At 34.6% G+C, this 20,840-nt stretch overlaps 1 protein-coding gene and 2 pseudogenes across 1 annotated transcript; 2 read left to right on the top strand and 1 right to left on the bottom strand.

Moving 5' to 3' along the window:
- Positions 1-1,768: 1,768 nt before the first annotated feature.
- LOC114723447 (bidirectional sugar transporter SWEET10-like) lies at positions 1,769-3,288 on the top strand. The gene is made up of 6 exons (XM_028909631.1): positions 1,769-1,910; positions 2,030-2,066; positions 2,177-2,393; positions 2,490-2,651; positions 2,750-2,872; positions 3,076-3,288. The coding sequence occupies exons 1-6, from the start codon at positions 1,865-1,867 to the stop codon at positions 3,286-3,288; spliced, it is 798 nt and encodes a 265-aa protein (XP_028765464.1). The 5' UTR covers positions 1,769-1,864.
- Positions 3,289-5,841: 2,553 nt separating this feature from the next.
- On the top strand, positions 5,842-7,546 carry LOC114723450 (11-beta-hydroxysteroid dehydrogenase 1B-like; annotated as a pseudogene).
- Positions 7,547-16,769: 9,223 nt separating this feature from the next.
- LOC114723449 (bidirectional sugar transporter SWEET10-like) lies at positions 16,770-18,625 on the bottom strand (annotated as a pseudogene).
- Between the last annotated feature and the right edge of the window lie 2,215 nt (positions 18,626-20,840).

Genomic DNA, 20,840 nt, shown 5'->3' with positions numbered 1-20,840 from the left:
TCAATATTGTCCATGCAATACCACACATATACACACACCCATGTCTATCCCATTAATTTCCATATGCACTCCCCCCCAAGCTCCACTATATATATCCCTCATCTCTGTCATGTTTTATTCAGTCCCATAGATAGCTAGAGAGAAACAGAGTTCTCCGCAAATTGTACATCCATACAAACAAAGAGAGAGAAAGAGGCACAAGAGGCCTTAGCCTTGAGCCTTCGCTGCAAGAGAGAGAGGGAGAGAACTCAGCTATTATCACTTCTTTTCCGCACAAAGAGGGAGAGACATCATCTCCAAACACAATCAAACATGGCCCTTCACTTACATATCTTCGATCGGTCAATGAATTCCTTTTATTCAAAAAAAAAAAAACATGGCCCTTCACCAGCACCAATTGGCTTTAATTTTCGGCCTCCTAGGTTTACACATATATTAACTACTACACGTTTTTCCCTTTTACATTTATAACCCTACGTATTATATTCATCATCGCTTCGGTTTATTAGTTTCACGTCCTCTTATATACCTCATCATCCATCTTCTTCTCTCTTCTTTTTATTCTTCTTCTCATACAGCATATAGTTAATTGCATGGCTGTTGTTGTCTCAAATATAGCTTTTAAAGGGAAATAGATGGGATAGGCTTGAAGCATGCATATTTTTGCTATGTACATATTGCTGGGAAATTTTATGGCTCAAAGACTCGTTATCCAGGTACGTCTAGAATGAAGCTGCTCGCTTTCTCTTTTAATTTGTCTTTATTGTGCTATCATTGCAGGCAACATTTTCTCGTTCATGGTGTTCCTTGCTCCAATGTAAATCTCCCAACTTCATTTTGGTTTCATATTGGATGATTTAAATTAGCCAAACTAATTATTCTGGTGCATTGCCATAAGCAGCACTCATGTTTTGTTATATTTCAACATTAATTATTCTTTATAATGATGTTTAATTAGTTTAACCTTTAATCATATTAGATGATATATATATATATATATATATATATGGCACCTTTATAATTAAAGTTGATGTATGTTATAGTTTTATGATATAATTTTAGTTCACATACAGCTAAAATTAAAAAGAAAAAAAGGAATAAGTAAAGAGATGGTGGAAGTTAGCTGGCTATATTATATATCCCAAAATATAGAAAAAGCCTGTAATTAATTCATCTAAAAACCAGAAGAAAGGACGCAGATTGAATTGCGGCTAACCAGGGTTGACGACGACGGAGCCTTAAAACTAAGTGAGAAATGCCAAAGATGGAAGCATGGAGTAAACCCAAGAAACATTTTATTGGAGGAATTATATATATGGTCCATATAGAAAGAGCAACACAAGAAAATTATGTTCTTAATATTAATTGGAATATATGTGCGTGTATGTGTTTACGAGTTGTAAGGCTTATAAACAACCACTAGGTGGTTGACACATCATAAAGGACACCGGTGGGCCCACAGGAATTTAGTGTATGTACAAGTAATAGTGCAAGTTAACACGAGTTACCTCTGGGAAGGGGTCGTCCCATAGAGAGATATACCCCAAATAAGGTTATGTATAATAGACGGCAATAGGGTAAGATGGAACGAAAAGTGTTTGGGAGGCACGACTGGAAGTGATTTAAAGCTATTTACTGATGCTTCGCTTTCTTGTTATGCAACTTTACCCACCTCCACCACCTTTTTTATCACTATAAATACCCCTTTCCTTCTTCCTATTCCAACTCGTGGGATAGAGTGAGAGGCACAAGAGATCATAGCCTTGAGCCTTCACTGCGAGAGAGAGAGAGAGAGAGAACTCAGCTATTATCACTTCTTTTCCGCACAAAGAGGGAGAGACATCATCTCCAAACACAATCAAACATGGCCCTTCACCAGCACCAATTGGCTTTCATCTTCGGCTTCCTAGGTATATACATCTATTAACTACTACACGTTTTTCCCTTATAACTTTACGTATTATATTCATCATCGCTTCAGTTTATTAGTTTCACTTCCTCTTTTGTCTTTATTGTGCTATTATTGCAGGCAACATCATCTCTTTCATGGGGTTCCTTGCTACCATGTAAGTCCCGAAACTTCATTTTGGTTTCATATTGGATGTTAAACTAGCCAAACTCATCACGGTTACGTAGGCTAGTTAATGATTTACAATATCATAATTACATATTGCAGGCCGACCTTTTATCGGATATACAAGAACAAATCTGCTGAAGGATTTCAGTCATACCCTCATGTGGCTGCCCTATTCAGCTGCATGCTTTGGACATACGGTGCGCTCGTCAAGAACAACGAGACCTTACTTCTCATCACCATTAACTACTCTTGTGGAATTGTGTTCGAGATAATCGGCCTTTCCATTTTCCTCTTCTGTGCTCCCAAGAAGCTCAGGGTATATAAATACATATATGTGATTTCACAGTGAATTCTATCAGTAATCTTCTTTTATCGTTTATTTAACTTTTCCTTTTCTGTGAACAATTCACAGTTTGCGACGGTTAATCTTCTTCTGTTACTGAATGTGTTTGGGTTCGGAGCCATGCTTCTGTCCACACTGTATCTTTCACATGGAAACACTCGTTGTCAGATTATAGGATGGATTTGCCTGGTGGCTGACATCAGTGTCTTCGGTCCTCATCTTTTAATCATTGTATGAAACTTGTTCTTCAAATTCTAATTTTTCTTTATAATTACTTTTTTGTATGCACTAATCGTTATTAATTGATATTATTATAATAATACGTGCAGAGGAAAGTTATTAAGACAAAGAGTGTGGAATACATGCCATTCAGTCTGTCCATGTTTCTGACCGCAAAAGCTGTGACGTGGTTCTTCTATGGCCTTTTCCTCAAGGAGTACTATTTCATTGCTGTAAGTTCATCAATATTTTTTAATTAATTACCAAAGGCGTGTAGCTTTTTAACTTTTTCTGATTTTGTTTTATTGCTTATATATATGGGGCCCCTTTAACTTTTCTACCCCCTTCCTTTATATATATATATATATATATATATATGGGATCCGTAACAAGACAACAAATTATGAACATATCTTTGGATTTTGATAATTCGCAGCTGCCAAACACTCTTGGGTTCCTGATCGGCACAGCTCAGATTGTGCTTTACTTAACGTACAGAAACGCCAGGCCAGTGGTTCTAGAGGATCCAGTGAAGGATCAAGGGCTATCTTCTGACCATGTCATTGATGTTGTGAACCTCGGCACTATGATCCCAGAAGATGAAAATAACAAGGAACAAAGGAACCCCAATTCTGGAGAAAAGGTTTAAGTGGATCGATCAAGAACAAAGGCCAAAAGGAGAAGCGGCAGCAGCAAGAAAGAAGAACAAATATAACCTAAAAACAGCAATTAATTACTTTTCTGAGGGGAGGCATGCAAAGCTTGAAGAAACAGTACGCACGTAGTGTGCTATAATGGTGTGGTTACTTTTTCCTGTACGAAATCAACTGTAACTGTCAGGCACGGTCAAATTATTTGACCCTACATATATGGGGCCGTTAGGGTCTCATATTGGCCTCCTTTTATATATCACTGTCGTATATATAAATATATTATGTTGTTGCTGTTTATGTATAATTTCTGTGTATCCTTGAGTCAAATAATTACCCATTTCATCTTTCTGAATTTCTATATACGCGAACCATATGTAGTGATGATGATGATGATGCTCAATTATTTTTAGTAATTTGAAATCTAAGAATTTGGCTGTTAACTATATCTGTTTTGGTTACTTTCCTTAATTACTTCAATTAATTTGCACGACACGTGATCTTCATCATTATCATTATCCTTTATGATCATTATTATTCCTTCTTGCTAATTAATGATTCATTTAGTTTTATCCTGTATCCAAATTAAAGAAAGATTCATGGTGTTTTCATATGTCATGCACGACAAGGGGCAGATATAAAGGCAACCTTAAAAGTAAAATTTACCTTCATGACGACAGCGTTCCAAGTTGGTGACCAGAAAAAAAGCAAATAAAAAAACAAAAAAAAACTAAGGTTATAATATACTATTCTGGTCTGAGTCCATTCCATTGTTCACGAAAAGTGAAGAGTTATGTAACAAAGAAGTGATGATATTTTTAATATGGTTAATTAATCCGCAAGTTTTTATAATTTCAACCAATTTTGAATCAAGTCCCTATAGTTTTTTTTCTTTTTATCAGGTCCTTATACTTTCACCTGTTTTTAATTCGGTCCTTATATTTATTTTTCTTTTCATCAAGTCCTTATAATTTTACTAAATTTGTAATCAAGTCCATGTAGTTTTAATTTTTAAATGAAATGAAACGTAATAGTGAAAAGTGCTAAATATATAATAGTATAATGAAACGTAAAAGTATATCGTTCAAGGCCCCTCCCCAATATTTAACTCTTCCTTTAATTTTCTCTTTTTGGTTTTAAGGCGGCCTCGCAAGCTGGCTCCGGAATAGCAGACTATTCGGAATAGCGAAGAGGAGTGTTTGGGAGATTAAGCTGATCAATGAGGTCATGCATGAATCGCAATAGTGAAGGTTCATCTTTGGTTTGTGATATTTTGTGATTGATTTGTACCAAGACAATATATTATTGGTCCACGATTTTGGTGCTAACCTCTAATGCAAGGTATGAATAGAGAGAGGGAAATAAAGAAAGAAGGAAACAAAGTCGAAATCTGAGTTTTCCTTTCCTTTGCGTTAAAAGCCATATAACCTTTTTTAAATGTGTTTCACTCTGGTGTCATAAAAAAGTAGCTAACAAAATTATGAAGGAGTTGGTTCCACTTGGCTTAATATTGTGAGCTTTGGGGCTATTAGATATAATTATTAACCAAAAAAGGGCACTATATAAGCCAATATATGAACTTATTGCCATGACCAATATATAAAATATTAAAAATTATAACAAATTATATAATAATTTAAAGTTATGAATAAGGCGTCTCATTTTCTAAATTTATGCAAGACACATAGTCGTCTCAAAGTCAAATCAAATATAAAACCAAATTAAAAGGAAAAAAATAGTAATTTAGATTGATTTTATTATTTTTTGAATTAGTTTTATCAAAAGAAAAATCATTTTTCAAAACCATTCTTTAATATTTTTGTCACTTAGTTAACTTAAGAATTAATAAAAGGCTCTTAAAAAAAACACAATCTAGGTAACTTGATTTTATATTTGATTTAACCCAAGGCAACTAAATTGATTTATGATTAAATGTAATATTATATTTTAATATTAATTTGTCATGCTAATAATTTTCGTCAAAGTGGCCTATAAATCAAAATCATTGTAACTCTACCTTATAGTCCCAAGCAAGGATAAATAACTTGGGAAACTAACACAGCCACACACGAAGACATGATTAATAAAGGAAGGCTGCTGATTTTGCAAGACTTAAGAGAAATTAATAGCCTATCTTTTAATTAGTGGAAGTTACATATATCTACTGGTCAGCTAGAAGAGCTGATAGAAGTTTTCCTTCAGTTACACAGATTATAAATTTTTGTAAGGATTAAAAAACTAATTAACGGGTTGGCCACTTGGCCTGACCCTTAAAACCCAATCAAAAGTCTTTCTAAATATGATATATTATTAATATAATTTGCCCTGCTGATCCTTTTCTTTTTAGATATGGTTTATTACACACACACACACACACACACCCACACATACATACTAATTAATTAATAGGGACTTGAGCTGAGTAGTTATATCAAAATAGTAAGTTGATTTGAACTCCATCTGATCATATGTTTTGAATTGAAAAAAATGCACTAAGCCAATAATAACCAATCGTGAAGAGAGAAAAAGGGGAAGGAGAGAGGAAGAAGATAATGGCAGAAACAGATGAGTCACAATCAGAGGATAAGCATTTTCGAAGGCTTTACGCAAAAGTGAGCCAAGGTTGGCCTTAAAAATTGAAGTAGCCATCGATGATTTGTCCAATTAATAAAGATATATAAAAGCATATATAATTCCCCATGCCATGCATCGCACTGGGCACATTACATGGTTATATTGCGCGGTGGTTCCCTTAGTACACTTCATAAATACGTGTCAGATAGAGAGATAAGGCTCTCTGATGGAATGAACCACTTGTTGCCCCTTCTCCTTTAGTACTGAATAAATCTCCCTCACACTATTCTCGTGGTGCTTTCCTCAACCTCTTTGTTCCTCCGTTCACCTTCTTTTCTCTTGCCCTCTTCTTACCCGTATATTGGACTCTCAGGTTCTTTCTTTGAACCTTGAACTCCATCTTCGCCGAGAATCTCACCGGCAAAATGTTCCTCAATACTGGTGCTTCCTCCGGCATCAGCGAGGTAATTTATCCCACGCCCGTTTTTTTTCCAGTTTATTAGAAATATCGTGCTGTGTCCGTTGCCATCAGTTTCCGTTCAATTTTCAGCATCTGGCTGGCATACGAGTATGGTAAAAAAGGTGCTCGTTTAGCGCACTCTGCTCGGAGGGAGAATGCACTGCTGGAAGTTGCATAGAGAGCTCCAGATTTTGGATCTCCGGATGTTATGATAAAACGGGCGGATGTTTCCAAGGTCGAGGATTGTGCCAGAATGGTCGACGAACCTGTAAATCATTTTGGAAGATGTAAAACTCTCTCTGTCTGCTGCATTGGTGCGAAGTTAGCACAGAATATCAACCCCAAAATTGTACCAGTTTGTTGAGAATGTTTGATGCAGTGGATCACTTGGTTAACAATGCGGCCCATTATGGTATGAGGATATTTTGCACATATTTTACTCTGTTTTCTGTTCTCTGTTCTTCAATGTTCTGTTCACAGGAGACAAACTTCTGGGGATCAGTGTACATGACTCGTTTTGCTTTACCGCATCTAAAAACCAGACGAGGCAAAATCGCAGCAATGTCATCAGTGGATTCCTGGACGCCCGCACCCAGAAGAAATGTGGATAGTGTAAGCCATGTAACATAATGCTTTGTGTCCATTAGTTCAGTCTCTACAATTTCTAACACGTGCTATGTTCAGGCAAGCAAAGCCGCTTTAGTCTCCATGTACGAGACATTGATGGTGGAATTTGGGTCTGATATAGGCATAACCATAGTAACCCCAGGCTACATAGAGTCTGAAATAACCAAGGGGAAGTACTTGATGGGCGAAGGAAGGGTGGAGGTAGATCAGGATCTAAGAGATGTAAGCACTATTCATATATATACGACATTTCTTGATTGATTTAGGGATTGAGAAAGAAAGTCATAATACTGTTAATGGTGATGCAGGTTGAAGTGAGCGCAGTGCCGCTGGGATCAGCAAGTGGGTGTGCAGAAGCAATAGTGAAGAGCGTGGCGAGGGGAGACAGGTATTTGACAGTACCAGGATGGTTCAGGCTGTCGTACGTAGTGAAGGTATTGTGCCCAGAATTGGTGGGGTGGGGATTGAGGATGATGTATACGAGTGGGGATTTGGCCAAGGAAGCATTGAGCAAGAAGATTCTGGACGCCACTGGAGCCAAGAACGTGTTGTATCAGTCTTCTATCCAAAATCCTGACGTCAAGACCGATTGAAATCCATGTATATTTTGAGTTGGTTTCATCGTGTTTTTTCTGAATGTGGCTATTTGAACCCTTCGCATGCTACTTTCTGGTAATTAATATTAGGAATTTACGATACAGAACGTAGTAAAGCCAAAACCCAGACATCTGATGAAAAAGCTCAGGAAGCAATGCAACGTCGGATCCCAATTACCGTGTGTGCGCTTGGCCCAAGAGTTCAGTGATAATATTTCGCTTTACTTTTTCGCCTTCCTTCGCTTTGAAAATGCAAAAAGCTAGAATGGACATGCCTGCCCCCTCCAAAGTTATTGACAGAGATTTAGTCGATGGAATTATCGCAAAAGTACATGCTCGTCCAAACGAATACTATTGAATGCTTGAGCATGAATGTCTAATCAAAAGAGAAGTACTTTCTAGTTTCGATATGGTTTCAAACCATTAGGGTTTTTTTTTTGTGGTTTTTTTTTTGGGGGGGAGGGGGAACAAGTGATGGTTAAACCGTTGTTGACCATAGGATAATATTCTTTTCACGCAGCATATAGTATAATATTCAAATAGAAAGCAACGTTAAATTATTGTGCTGTTTTTATTTGTGTATAATTAAATATATTTATTCATGCATCACATAGACTTTATCCTGTCGAGTATAACTGATACCATACATGGGCTGGGCCATCCCCAACTTGTTTATCCCGTTTTTTCAGTGTCTTAAAGATTCCGCCTTTTCAGGACAGGCCCATATTGAGATGTCGTAACCTCCTACGATGGGATTTTAAACTTCAGGCGACATTTTTCTTTTAGGATAAAGTTGGTTAGGTTAAGTAGGTGCTCACACTCCACGAAACTAGGTCTAATAAAAAAAACTAATTTCTCATAACATGATAAATTAAGGTTCAAATTTTCTTTGAAAGAAATGCTCATATTTAGTGCCTAACAGCATCTCAAACATGATTGATAGAAGGATACATGTGCTTGCCAAAAAAAAAGAGTTCACATTTAGTGTCTAGAAATGTTTCGAATAGGATTGTTCACAATAAAAAGATATTTGTGCTTAGGGGGGAGGAAAACCTTAAGTCAAGTTAGCTAGGTTAAGGAGGTCCAAGTAACTAATTAAATTCTACCACCTATATTTATTTTACACATCATCACTTGTCATCGCTTACCATCTCTTTGGTATGAGGAAAATGGCGGGAAGGGGAGGGGAAAAAAAAATTTCACAAGGTTGATTTAAAAAATTAAAAAGTGGAGTTCTAAAATTTAAATAAAGAAAAAAAATGTAAGGCAAAATAATAATAAAAATAAATTAAAAGTTTTTTAACCCTGTTTCATCAATTTTCTAAATCGAGTTCATCAAAAAAAATTTTCTCCCCACTGTTTTTCATTTCTCTCATATCAAACTGACCCTTAACCTCCTACTAACTCCGTTGGTCTCTCAAGCAAAAAAGTTCGCCTACTGCATCAACGGCGTCTCTTCCACACGCCCCTATTTGAAGGAGAACTTGGTGCCAATCCCACAGGCTATGCAGACACAGTTGCTGGACGCTCTAATGTCACACCGCCAATGAGCACTGATGAGAGTTGGGCCAAATCTAATTTCGAATCGCCAATTGATAGTATTGGCATTAGAACCTCTTTGCTTCGCCCTACTTCTTGTTCTTGGTTTGGTGTTACTGCGTGCTTTCATGAATCATGATTGATTACCCTAGCTTGATTAAATGTAATTTCATTTTTGTGAACCAACTTGGTTTAATAGCTGGGCTTATAAGTTTTGTCAAGATGAAAGTCCAAATAAATATAATAAAATAAAAGCCAAATAAGTATAGGAAAATTCCTCAACGTTTGTCCCCACAAATAACACCTTTTGGTTGAACTGTCGAAAAATTGTTGTTGGTGATACCTAAAGGCAATTATTAATACCACCTCTTGTCCTTAATATAAGACTCTGTTTGACTTTTATTTTGGTCCTAAATATAAGACCCCAATCCACTTTGTCTCTCATATTTATACATTTTTTTCCAAAGTAGCCCTTCTAACAATGATAGTTCTAATCTATACACTTGATTAGCAAGGATATTTTAGGAAAGACAACACATATTTAGGACAAATAACTAACTCAACTTACTTCCTTAATCTTCTCAAATTAGTCAACTGGCTCTTATAATTAAGACCGGAAGTAGTATTTGAATTCTCTCGGACTAATCTTGCATAAAAAAATTCTCCCAACAACTGGTAACTAACACTCTAAAAATCTTCTACAAATAAAATTATATCCGATAAAAAAAAAAACTATAAGTGCTTTTTGAACCAGGTCAGAAATCAAAATATAAAAAATATAAGCAATTTTTTTTTGTATCATAACTATATTTTTTTGGTACAATATTATAACTATATTTAAGAGTAACTGACTGAACATGGGAAGTTTCTTCTATCTAAATTCTCATTTGCTCAAACAGCTGGATGCCTGGATCTTAATTTTTCTTGTTTGTACAACAGAGGGCCTAACCCCAAGTTTGTTCCTTTTTCCTTTTGGGCCAACAATGCTGTGTTTGGTTTGTTTAGATTAAAAAAGGTTCTTTAAAATGATGGGCCAACTCATTGAAATAGCCCAACATGATAGGTTCATGAACCGGAACTATTTCTAACCCACTTAACATTCCTTGAGTTCTTTATTGATTCCAGTTCACATAGAACCTCGTGGGTCAAGGCATGGTGACCCAAAAGGCCCCCGAGTTAGAAGCTTCAATGGGCGATCTTATAATCTATGGTCCATCCGTTTAAAAAAACAATTGCCAAACTTCAGAAAAATATTACAACATTAAAATACTACCTCCCATTCTTATTAATATAAAAACTAGATAATTAATTTTAAAATATTAAAAAATTAATTAAATTAGTTATTTGTCACAAATGTGTTAGTTTTTCTAAAATATCCTTCTCAATCATATACCACCTCTAGTCCTAATTATAAAATCTTGTTTATAGACTATAAGCGAGATCTTATAATTAAGATCAGAGGTAGTATATTATTGGATGATTAGAATTACTCCCTCCGTTCCTTATTATAAGAGACATTTGATGCTTATAGTATGTTCCTAAATATAAGAGACACTTAAAAGTTGTCTCTATTTTTTTGTGTTGATTTCCTATTTTACCCATATTTATTGTCTCCAACTCACACTCTCTCTCCTTCCCACTTCTCTTTCTTTTAAGAATTTACTATTGTTCTCTCTCATGCTCTCTCTCCTTATTAATGAGGGCATTTTTGGAAAAAAATTATACTTTTTGCACATTAATTGTTTTTAACTAATTTTAACTGTTTTTTTTATCAACGCAATTCGGTTATTCGTCTCTTATAATAAGGAACGGAGGGAGTAACTGTTAGTGGAAACCCTTACAAACAACAAGGATATTTCGAGAAAAAATGAAAGACAAAATGAATTAAAGTTTTACATTTAAAATCAAATTAAATCTCTTAACTAGTTTTTATATTAAATGTGTGTGTGTGTGTGTGGTTTCTTTTGCATTATATTGATATTATTTAGTTGAAGTTGTGCCGCAATGTTCATAGTTACGGTCATGCCTCTGTTGTTTGGAATAGGGATACTTGTGCATGTCCTGTAAACAAACCGCAACGACCATAACGAGACAATTTGTTCGTGTTTGGAATTTGGACGTGCTTTTGTATCCAGACAAAAAAGTACGGACGTTTTATATTATTCACTGTGTACGGTTTTTGTTGTTATTTATTTGTTTCTTGCAACCATCCATCTACGTATTGCCTTCACCCAAAGATTTCGTGGATTTAAATTATTAGTACTTTAAACTTGACACTAATTCTTACGAGGTCAAGAACATTAATTTAATGATTAAAATCCTCCCTACAAACTCAAAGCTTAAAGCTCTCTACACGGAAACTGTTCGGTATTCAAGATTTACGTTCTTCGCCTTACAAGAATGAAGTTGCTTACCGTTTTAACCAATATATCAGAAGGGAACCAAGCATTTAATTTTTAATTTTTAATATGACTCATCTGAATTATTTTTGGCATTTTTGGTCGAGAGGGAGACAAGTGGGGGATATGTTTTGGGTGGCTTGGAGTTTGGGTGAAAAGTGAATGGTCTAAAATCTGCCAAAATGAGGGGTAAAACATGGAAGCCACTTATTTTCGTTTGTAATACGTATATTCTGGTTCGGTTCAACATAAAAATCTCTATGTGTTTCCATGTGAGTTTTGTTTTGTGGGGAGAGGTCAACAACAATAATACAAATGGAAGCCAAGTAGAACAAGGCATGCAATGCAATTCGATCCAGCTGTGTGGACCATCATCCATCTTCTTCAAGACCAACTATCCCATACATATGAAAAAGAGCCGCCCAAATCTGGACCATTTTCTGCCTCTTTTCCCTTTCACTTCTCTTGAATCCCTTCTCCTTACTTCCTTCTCACGATTTGTACTTTTTTTTTTAAAGAAAATATTTTCATTTACCTTTTTTCTCAAGCTCTTAGTTACTAAAAGTGTCTTCAATTAGCGTTAACTATATTAAGCAGGTGAGTAGAGTATACCAGCACTTTTATCTTATTTTCTTTTCTTACATTTTGAATATCTATTTGCAGTAACAAAATTTATGAGAATTTATTTTAAAAATATAAATATAAATTTCAAAAAGTTGCTTGATATTTTTTTCAAATTAAATAGATATCTAAAAATTCATAATTCTTTTGTTAAAATTAGAGAAAAGAGATTTATGTATGTAACAATTTCATAGTAATAAAAGAGTTCATGCTACCACTTAAAACGCTTTTGCAAGGTGGTACCAAGATCTGCCTGAACCTCACGACACGACACACGACCGTTGACCCCGCGTCATGTGATTTTTTTAGTTTGCTTGGTTAATAGGTCATTTGTGCCTTTCTGCAGCAGTCAAATGCAGTCCGAATAACAAAGTTCTCAAATAACGTTCGTACTTCATCTATGAATTTCTAGATGAAATAATCTAATTATTAGATTTTAATACTACTTCCGATTTTTAATATAAGAGTTAATTGACTAATTTGTGTAGATTAAAAAGACTAGTTGAATTAATTATTTGTAATAAATAGGTGTTGTCTTTCCTAAAATATCCTTACTAATCAAGTGTATGAGTTAGAACTATCATTATTACAAAGACTACTTTAGGAAGAAAAAAAGATAAATATGAGAAACAAAGTAAACTAGAATTTTATATTTAGGACCAAATTAAAAACCAAATAAGGTCTTATATTAATGATCCAAGATAGTATTATGGCGCTTCCTTTTTTAAAGTGAAGTCAAATATTCATATGGGACTGGCCGGCGACTCCAACAAATAAGCAAAAATTACGAAGTGATACTGACGATATGTTCTTACATTTGTCAAAATCGTATGTTACTTTCAGTCTTATATATACTCCAATATCTCCTCAAATTAGTGCAAAATTTTTTTAATCATTTTTTATAATCCCCTCAATGCTTGGAGGGGAAGTGCATAAAAAGTTTTCATATTTCAATTGGAAAATATTACAAAACTATGGAAGAACTACACTTAAAATTTAGTCGTTAAAAATTATTTTTGCAACATATTCGAGAATTGTATTTATAAGTTTGAGATAATTTGTATAATCAAAGAATATATAGCTGTTAGGTTTAAACTAAAAATGCAGTTACTTTATTTTTTTCAATGAAAAAAGCACTTGCTCCAAGTAACACCAAAACTAGAAAATAGTTTTCCCTATCATTGAAAAATAATGTTGAATCAAAAAATAATTGTACGTCCATTAATAATCCAATCCTTTTCACCCACCTCTCAAGTGATTGTACGCGCTCGGTGGTCTTTTCAGTAGTTTTTTTAGCTGTGATGAAAAGAACTTTGAAGTATTTTCCAAATACAAATGAACTAGTCTCTTTCCCTCCTCGCATTTTTCTACATGTCATTAGCAAAAAATTAAAATAAAAATCCAAAATATGTAGAAACCATCCCCCTCTCCACACGATCTAGCGATGAGAAAATATTCTTTGGAAATTGCCAAGATAAGGTTCCAAAAATACTAAAACTTAATTACAATAATGGTAATAAAAAGACAAAATCATAAATGTCAGTCATCCCTAAGATAATATATTGAATTAAAGCAAAAGCATGAACTTAAACAGAACTAAGTGCAGATATATCTCTGGCAAAATTTAAATTATAGTGCATCTAATCAATCATATATCATTTTGATTTTCTTCTCTGGTAGCTTGCAGCAAAATTTGCACTGTGTGTGTGTGTGTATTTATATCATGGACGGCGTAGGGCAAACTGATTATGAGATCATGAAGATACACTTAACGCCAATGAAATGAAGAGTTGAATAAGGTTCATATAATATATGAACCTATCTTCTTATCCCTGATTCATTTGAGACCAAGCAAAAGGGTAAAAAACCTTTTTTTTTTTTAAAAAAGGAAGAAGAGTGAACGTATACAAGATCTGTGATTAATCATGCGGCGGAAAACGATAGATGGATGGGACTGTATAGAAAATTAAATAAAGAAGCACCAAAAAACCATATACAAGTAATTAATAAGATGATGACTGAAGCGTTTAAAACAAGGAAAAGGAGAAAAGACAAAATAAAAAGGAAGACAAGTGAAAGATATGATTGAAATAAAGTATATGAGGTAAGCATGGGACCCTCCATAAAAGATGGTGCACGACACATGGTATAGAGGCAGCGATTTGAAGATAAATCAATTCAAAAGAAACCCAAATTGATATGAACATAGCACCATTATGAGGCAATCATTGGCTCACTCCTCAGATTATAGCCACTAAAATGCCCCTTTTTCTCCAAAATTTAAAAAGAGTACATATAAAAAAAAACACTAAAGAAACTGGAGAATCATATCTCTAATATATCCATCAATGCAATACTAATTTATCTTCTCTTTCCCTTCCGCCTATATAGGCACGTAATAAATGATGCATTATTTCTATTATAGGGTTAAGCCTAACTGTTGATGAAGGAGTAGTTACGAATCTCTAAAAGTTTTTTTTGAGGTTCAGTATCATTCCAAAAGTGTTAAAAAGGAACAATATTATTCTTTTCATTCAAAATATTAATGGTCAATGGTAGTTTTTTTTTTTTAATGAAAAGGGTAATATTGCTTATTTTTTAAAATTTTCAGACCGATTTTGAACTAAAATAACCTTTCAAATATCCACAGCTCGTCCGCAAATAAATACGTTTAGGGAAAAATGACCCTTAACCCCATTTTATACATATGGACGTGGTAGGGATAATTACTGAATCAATATTGAGAAAAGAAAAAGAAAAGAAAAGGAGGCAATATTGAAGAAGACATGGCTTTGGATAGCTGACAAATGTTAGTGATAATAGGGTTAGTGAGAGCTTTATTTAGTGTTAAAGGAGAAGGGCAACAAGTGGTTCATTACATCAGAGAGCCTTATCTCTCTATCTGATATGTATTATGAAGGAGTTTTGGTTGGAGTGTACCAAGGGAACCACCACGCAATATAACCATGTAATGTGCCAGTGCGATGCATGGCATGGGGACTTATATGTGCCTTTATATATCTTTATTGGACACAATCATCGATGGCTACTTTAATTTTTTAAGGGCCAGCCTTCGCTCACTCATTTGCGTAAAGCCTTCGAATGCTTATCCTCTGATTGTGAGTCATCTGTTTCTGCCATTATCTTCATCTTCCCCTCTCCTTCCCCCTTTTCTCTTTTCACGATTGGTTATTAGTGCCTTAGTGCTTTTTTTTTTATTCAAAACATATGATTAGACGGAGTTCAAATCAACTTACTATTTTGATACAACTACTCAGGTCAGGTCCCTATTAATTAACTAGTATGTGTGTATATATATAATAAACCATATCTAAAAAGAAAAGGATCAGCAGGGAAAATTATATTAATAATATATCATATTTAGAAAGACTTTTGATTTGGTTTTAAGGCTCAGGCCAAGTGGCCAACCCGTTAATTCGTTTTTAATATTTTATATATTGGTCATGGCAATAATTTCATATATTGGCTTATTAGTGCCCTTTTTTGGTTAGTAATTATCTCTACTAGCTCCAAAGCTCACAATATTAAGCCAAGTGGAACCAACTCCTTCATAATTTTGTTAGCTACTTTTTTATGACACCAGAGTGAAATTAACACATTTAAAAAAGGTTATATGGCTAAACGCAAAGGAAAGGAAAACTCAGATTTCGACTTTGTTTCCTTCTTTCTTTATTTCCCTCTCTCTATTCATACCTTGCATTAGAGGTTAGCACCAAAACGGACATCGTGGACCAATAATATATTGTCTTGGTACAAATCATTCACAAAATATCACAAACCAAAGATGAACCGTCACTATTGCGATTCCATGCATGGCCATGCATGGACCTCATTGATCTCCCAAACACTCCTCTTCGCTATTCCGAATTGTCTGCTATTCCGGAGCCAGCTTGCTAGGCCGCCTTAAAACCAAAAAGAGAAAATTAAAGGAAGAGTTAAATATTGGGGAGGGGCCTTGAACGTTATACTTTTACGTTTCATTATACTATTATATATTTAGCACTTTTCATTTTGTTTTGACCTTTTCCCCATGCACAATTATCACGGGATGATATTTTGCTCGTATCAATTAATGTTGATTTTAAATGAAGTCAATCATTTTGCAATTATAATCCAATTATTAGCATGTGAGTCTTTTTTCTTCTAATTTTTGAATGATTTTATATATGTGTCAATGGACACGATTCAATAAAGTCAACAGTTAACATACACCGCAAAGCAGAAAACTCAAAGATATTTATCTCTTAGCACCTTTTACACACATCGCACATATTAAAAATATCACTTCTTTGTTACATAACTCTGTACTTTTGGTTCTGGACTGAGACCGTAGTTATAACTCTTTATATTATAACCGTAGTTTTGCTTCTTCTTCTTTTTTTTTCATTTTTTTTGGTCACCAACTTGGAATGCTGTCGTCATGAAGATAAATTTACTTTCAAGGATGCCTTTATATCTGCCCCCTTGTCGTGCATGACATATGAAAACACCATGAATTTTTCTTTAATTTGGATACAGGAAAACTAAATGAATCACTACCAAGAAGCAATAATAATGATCATAAAGGATAATGATAATGATGAAGATTACGTGTCGTGCAAATTAATTGAAGTAATTAAGGAAAGTAACCAAAACAGATATAGTTAACAGCCAAATTCGTAGATTTCAAATTACTAAAAATAATTGAGCATCATCATCATCAGTACATATGGTTCGCGTTTATAGCAATTCAGAAAGATGAAATGGGTAACTATTTGACTCAAGGATACACAGAAATTATACTGTATCACTACATAAACAGCAACAACATATTATATGCATATATATGACAGTGATATATAAAAGGAGCCATATAGGGTTAAATAATTTGACTGTGCCTCACAGTTACAGTTTATATCGTACAGGCACAAGTAACCACACCATTATCGCACACTACGTACTGTTTCTTCAATTGCTTTGCATGCCTCCACTCAGAAAAGTAATTAATTGCTGTTTTTAGGTTAAATTTGTTCTTCTTCTTCTTCTTCTTCTTCTAGCCTTGTTCTTGATCGATCCACTTAAACCTTTTCTTCAGAGTGGGGTTCCTTTGTTCCTTATTATTATTTGCATCTTCCGAGACCGTATTGCCCAGCTTCAGAACGTCAATGACATGGTCAGATGATAGCTCTTGAACCTTCACTGGAACCTCTAGTACCACTGGCTTGGCGTTTCTGAACATCAAGTAAAGCACCATCTGAACGATGCCGAACAGAAACCCAAGTGTGTTTGGGAGCTGCGAATCATCAACATCCAAAAGATAATTTGATTAATTAGTGTGAAAGAACAAGACGAATTGATGATATTTTTATACATGAAGCCCATGCATTGTTTATGGAACTTGCCGTTTAATATTATTAATTGGGTCATGACATTAATGAATTAATAAGCGTGCCTCTATTTAATTAATTTTGTCTTGTTACGTATCCCATATATGTAAAGGAAGGGGAGAGAAAAGCTAAAGGGGCCCCATATATATAAGCAATAAAACAAAATCAGAAAAAGTTAAAAAGCTACACGTCTTTGGTAATTAATTAAAAATATTAATGAACTTACGGCAATGAAATAGTCCTTGAGGAAAAGGCCATAGAAGAACCACATCACAGCATTTGCGGTCAGAAACATGGACAAAGTGAATGGCATGTATTCCACACTCTTTGTCTTTATAACTTTCCTCTGCACGTATTATTATAATAATATCAATTAATAACGATTAGTGCATGCAAAAAAGTAATTATAAAAAAGAAATTAGAATTTGAAGAACAGTTTTCATACAATGATTAAGAGAGGAGCAGCGAAGACACTGATGTTAACCACCAGGCAAATCCATCCTATAATCTGATAACGAGTGTTTCCATGTGAAAGATACAGTGTGGACAGAAGCATGGCTCCGAACCCAAACACATTCAGCAACAGAAGAAGCTTAATCGTCGCAAGCTGTGAATTGTTTCCACATAAGGAAAAGTTAAACAAAGCCACATATATATATTAATTAAAAAAAGGTTAAAGAATTCACTATAAAATCAGATATATATATACCCTGAGCTTCTTGGGAGCATAGACGAGGAAAATGGCAAGGTAGATTATCTCGACCACAATTCCATAGGAGTTAATGGTGATGAGAAGTAAGGTCGCGTTGTTCTTGACAAGCGCGTAGCGTAGTATATCCAAAGCATGCAGCTGAACAGGGCAACCACATAAGGGTATGACTGAAATCCTTCAGCAGATTTCTTCTTGTATATCAGATAAAAGGTCGGCCTGCAATGTGTAATTATGATGTTATGATTAATTAATTAATTAACCACGTGACCGTGATTATTTTGGCTGATTTAAATCATCCAATATGAAACCAAATGAAGTTTCGGCACTTACATTGGAGCAAGGAACACCATGAAAGAGATGATGTTGCCTGTAATAATAGCACAATAAAGACAAAAGAGAAATCGATCAGCTTCGTTCTAGACATATCCGGATAACGAGTCTGTGAGCCACAAAATTTCCCAGCAATATGCACATAACAAAAAATATGCATGCTTCAAGCCTATCACCTCTGTTTTCCTTTAAAAACTATATTGAGATGATAAAAGCCATGCAACTATATGCTGTATCATAAGAAGAAAACCAAGAAGAGAGAAGAAGATGGATGATGAGATGATGAGGAATATAAGAGGATGTGAAACTAATAAACTGAAGTGATGATGAATATAATACGTAAAGTTATAAATCTAAGAGGGAAAAACGTGCAATAGTTAATATATGTATATACCTAGGATATGCCGAAAATGAAAGCCAATTGGTGCTGGTGAAGGGCCATGTTGGATTGTGTTTGGAGATGATGTCTCTCCTCTTTGTGTGGGAAAAAAAGTGATACTGAGTTCTCTCTCTCTCTTGCAGTGAAGGCTCAAGGCTATGACCTCTTGTGCCTCTCTCTCTCTAGTTTTTATCTCTCTCTATCCCACGAGTTGGAATAGGAAGAAGGAAAGGGGTATTTATAGTGATAAAAAGGTGGTGGAGCTGGGTCAAGTTGCATAACAAGAATGCGAAGCATCACTAAATAGCTTTAAATCACTTTCCAGTTGTGCCTCCCAAACACCTTTCGTTCCATCTTACCCTATTGCCGTCTATTATACATAACCTTATTTGGGTATATCTCTCTATGGGACGACCCCTTCCCAGAGGTAACTCGTGTTAACTTGCACCATTACTAGTACATACACTAAATTCCTGTGGGCCCACCAGTGTCCTTTATGATGTGTCAACCACCAAGTGGTTGTTTATAAGCCTTACAACTCATACACACATACACACACATATATCCGATTAATATAATAACATAATTTTCTTGTGTTGCTCTTCCTATATGGACCATATATATAATTCCTCCAATAAAATGTTGCTTGGGTTTACTCCATGCTTCCATCTTTGGCATTTCTTACTTAGTTTAAGGCTCCGTCCTCGTCAACCCTGGTTAGCCGCAATTCAATCTGCGTCCTTTCTTTCAGTTTTTAGATGAATTACTTACAGGCTTTTTCTATATTTCGGGATATATAATATAGCTAGCTAGCTTCCACCATCTCTTTACTTATTCCTTTATTCTTTTTAATTCTAGCTATATGTGAACTAAAATTATATTATAAAAACTATAACATACATCAACGTTAATTATAAAGGTGCCATATATATATCATCTAATATGATTAAAGGTTAAACTAATTAAACATCACTATAAAGAATAATTAATGTTGAAATATAACAAAACATGCGTGCTGCTTATGGCAATGCACCAGAACATCGACTTATCCATCGATCTTTTAAAGTGGTGTTTGATATCTAGTGTTGAAGGATTATGCTTTATTACATTTTGATAATCGAATCAAAGTTTAGAAGGTAAAATGTAGGTTCTTTTTTCTTGTTATGATCATGACAGAGAAGCAAAAGTTAAACCTAAAATATCTTCCCTTATAACAAGTGATTAATCAGAATCGTCTGGTGACTTGGTTTATTACTAACTACTAATAGAAATCTATAGTACAAGTTGAAACGTCTCTCTGTCTCTCTCTCTACAATGATTTAGCCTTCTTTGTTGCCTTGGTAAGAATGTAATTACGTACGATTTTTTTTTTAATTTTAACTAAAGAGAGATGATTGTAGGTAGCTAGCGAGTATTATATTGAGAAATGATTGAGAAAGAGGGTTGATTGGTAATAATTAAGCATTATTTTTTTTAAAAAAATGCATGATTAAAAATGGCCTGGTCCCTCCAATTCCACTTTCGTTATCCATTATGAGATGGGTTTCTGGAGAAAACGGCATGGATCAAGTAAACATGGGCCAGTCGAGCCAAAGTTCAAAGTATATGTGTGTGTGTGTGAATAGACTAAAAAAAAAAAATAATAATAACAACAACACAAAACAATAAGAAAAAAATAATAGAGATCCCGATGGAGAGAATCCAAACCAAACCAAAATTGCCATGGTGCTCTCTGAAATGCACTGCATTATATAATGGATGAGATTAGCACAATTCCATAAATGAAAGATTGGAGCCACTTGCCCCAAACTTTTTGAAGGATATATTCCACACACAAGTTTGGGAGATACACAGATTCTCTTCTTCATAATAATTTTCAGAACGCACTATCTTCAAATGCCTTTTTTTTTATGTGTAATCGCATTTT

Source organism: Neltuma alba, unplaced genomic scaffold (genome assembly GCF_004799145.2).
Source record: "Neltuma alba isolate B1F8T4 unplaced genomic scaffold, ASM479914v2 tig00012140_pilon, whole genome shotgun sequence".
Taxonomy (NCBI): domain Eukaryota; kingdom Viridiplantae; phylum Streptophyta; class Magnoliopsida; order Fabales; family Fabaceae; genus Neltuma; species Neltuma alba.
Note: the sequence above shows the minus strand (reverse complement) of the source record. Positions and strands in the feature narration are given on the sequence as shown.

Coding starts and splice junctions, on each gene's coding strand:
- LOC114723447 (XM_028909631.1), top strand. CDS start 1,865: ATGGCCCTTCACCAGCACCAATTGGCTTTCATCTTCGGCTTCCTAG. Junction 2,067..2,176: donor ATGGGGTTCCTTGCTACCAT/GTAAGTCCCGAA, acceptor TACATATTGCAG/GCCGACCTTTTATCGGATAT. Junction 2,873..3,075: donor AGGAGTACTATTTCATTGCT/GTAAGTTCATCA, acceptor GATAATTCGCAG/CTGCCAAACACTCTTGGGTT.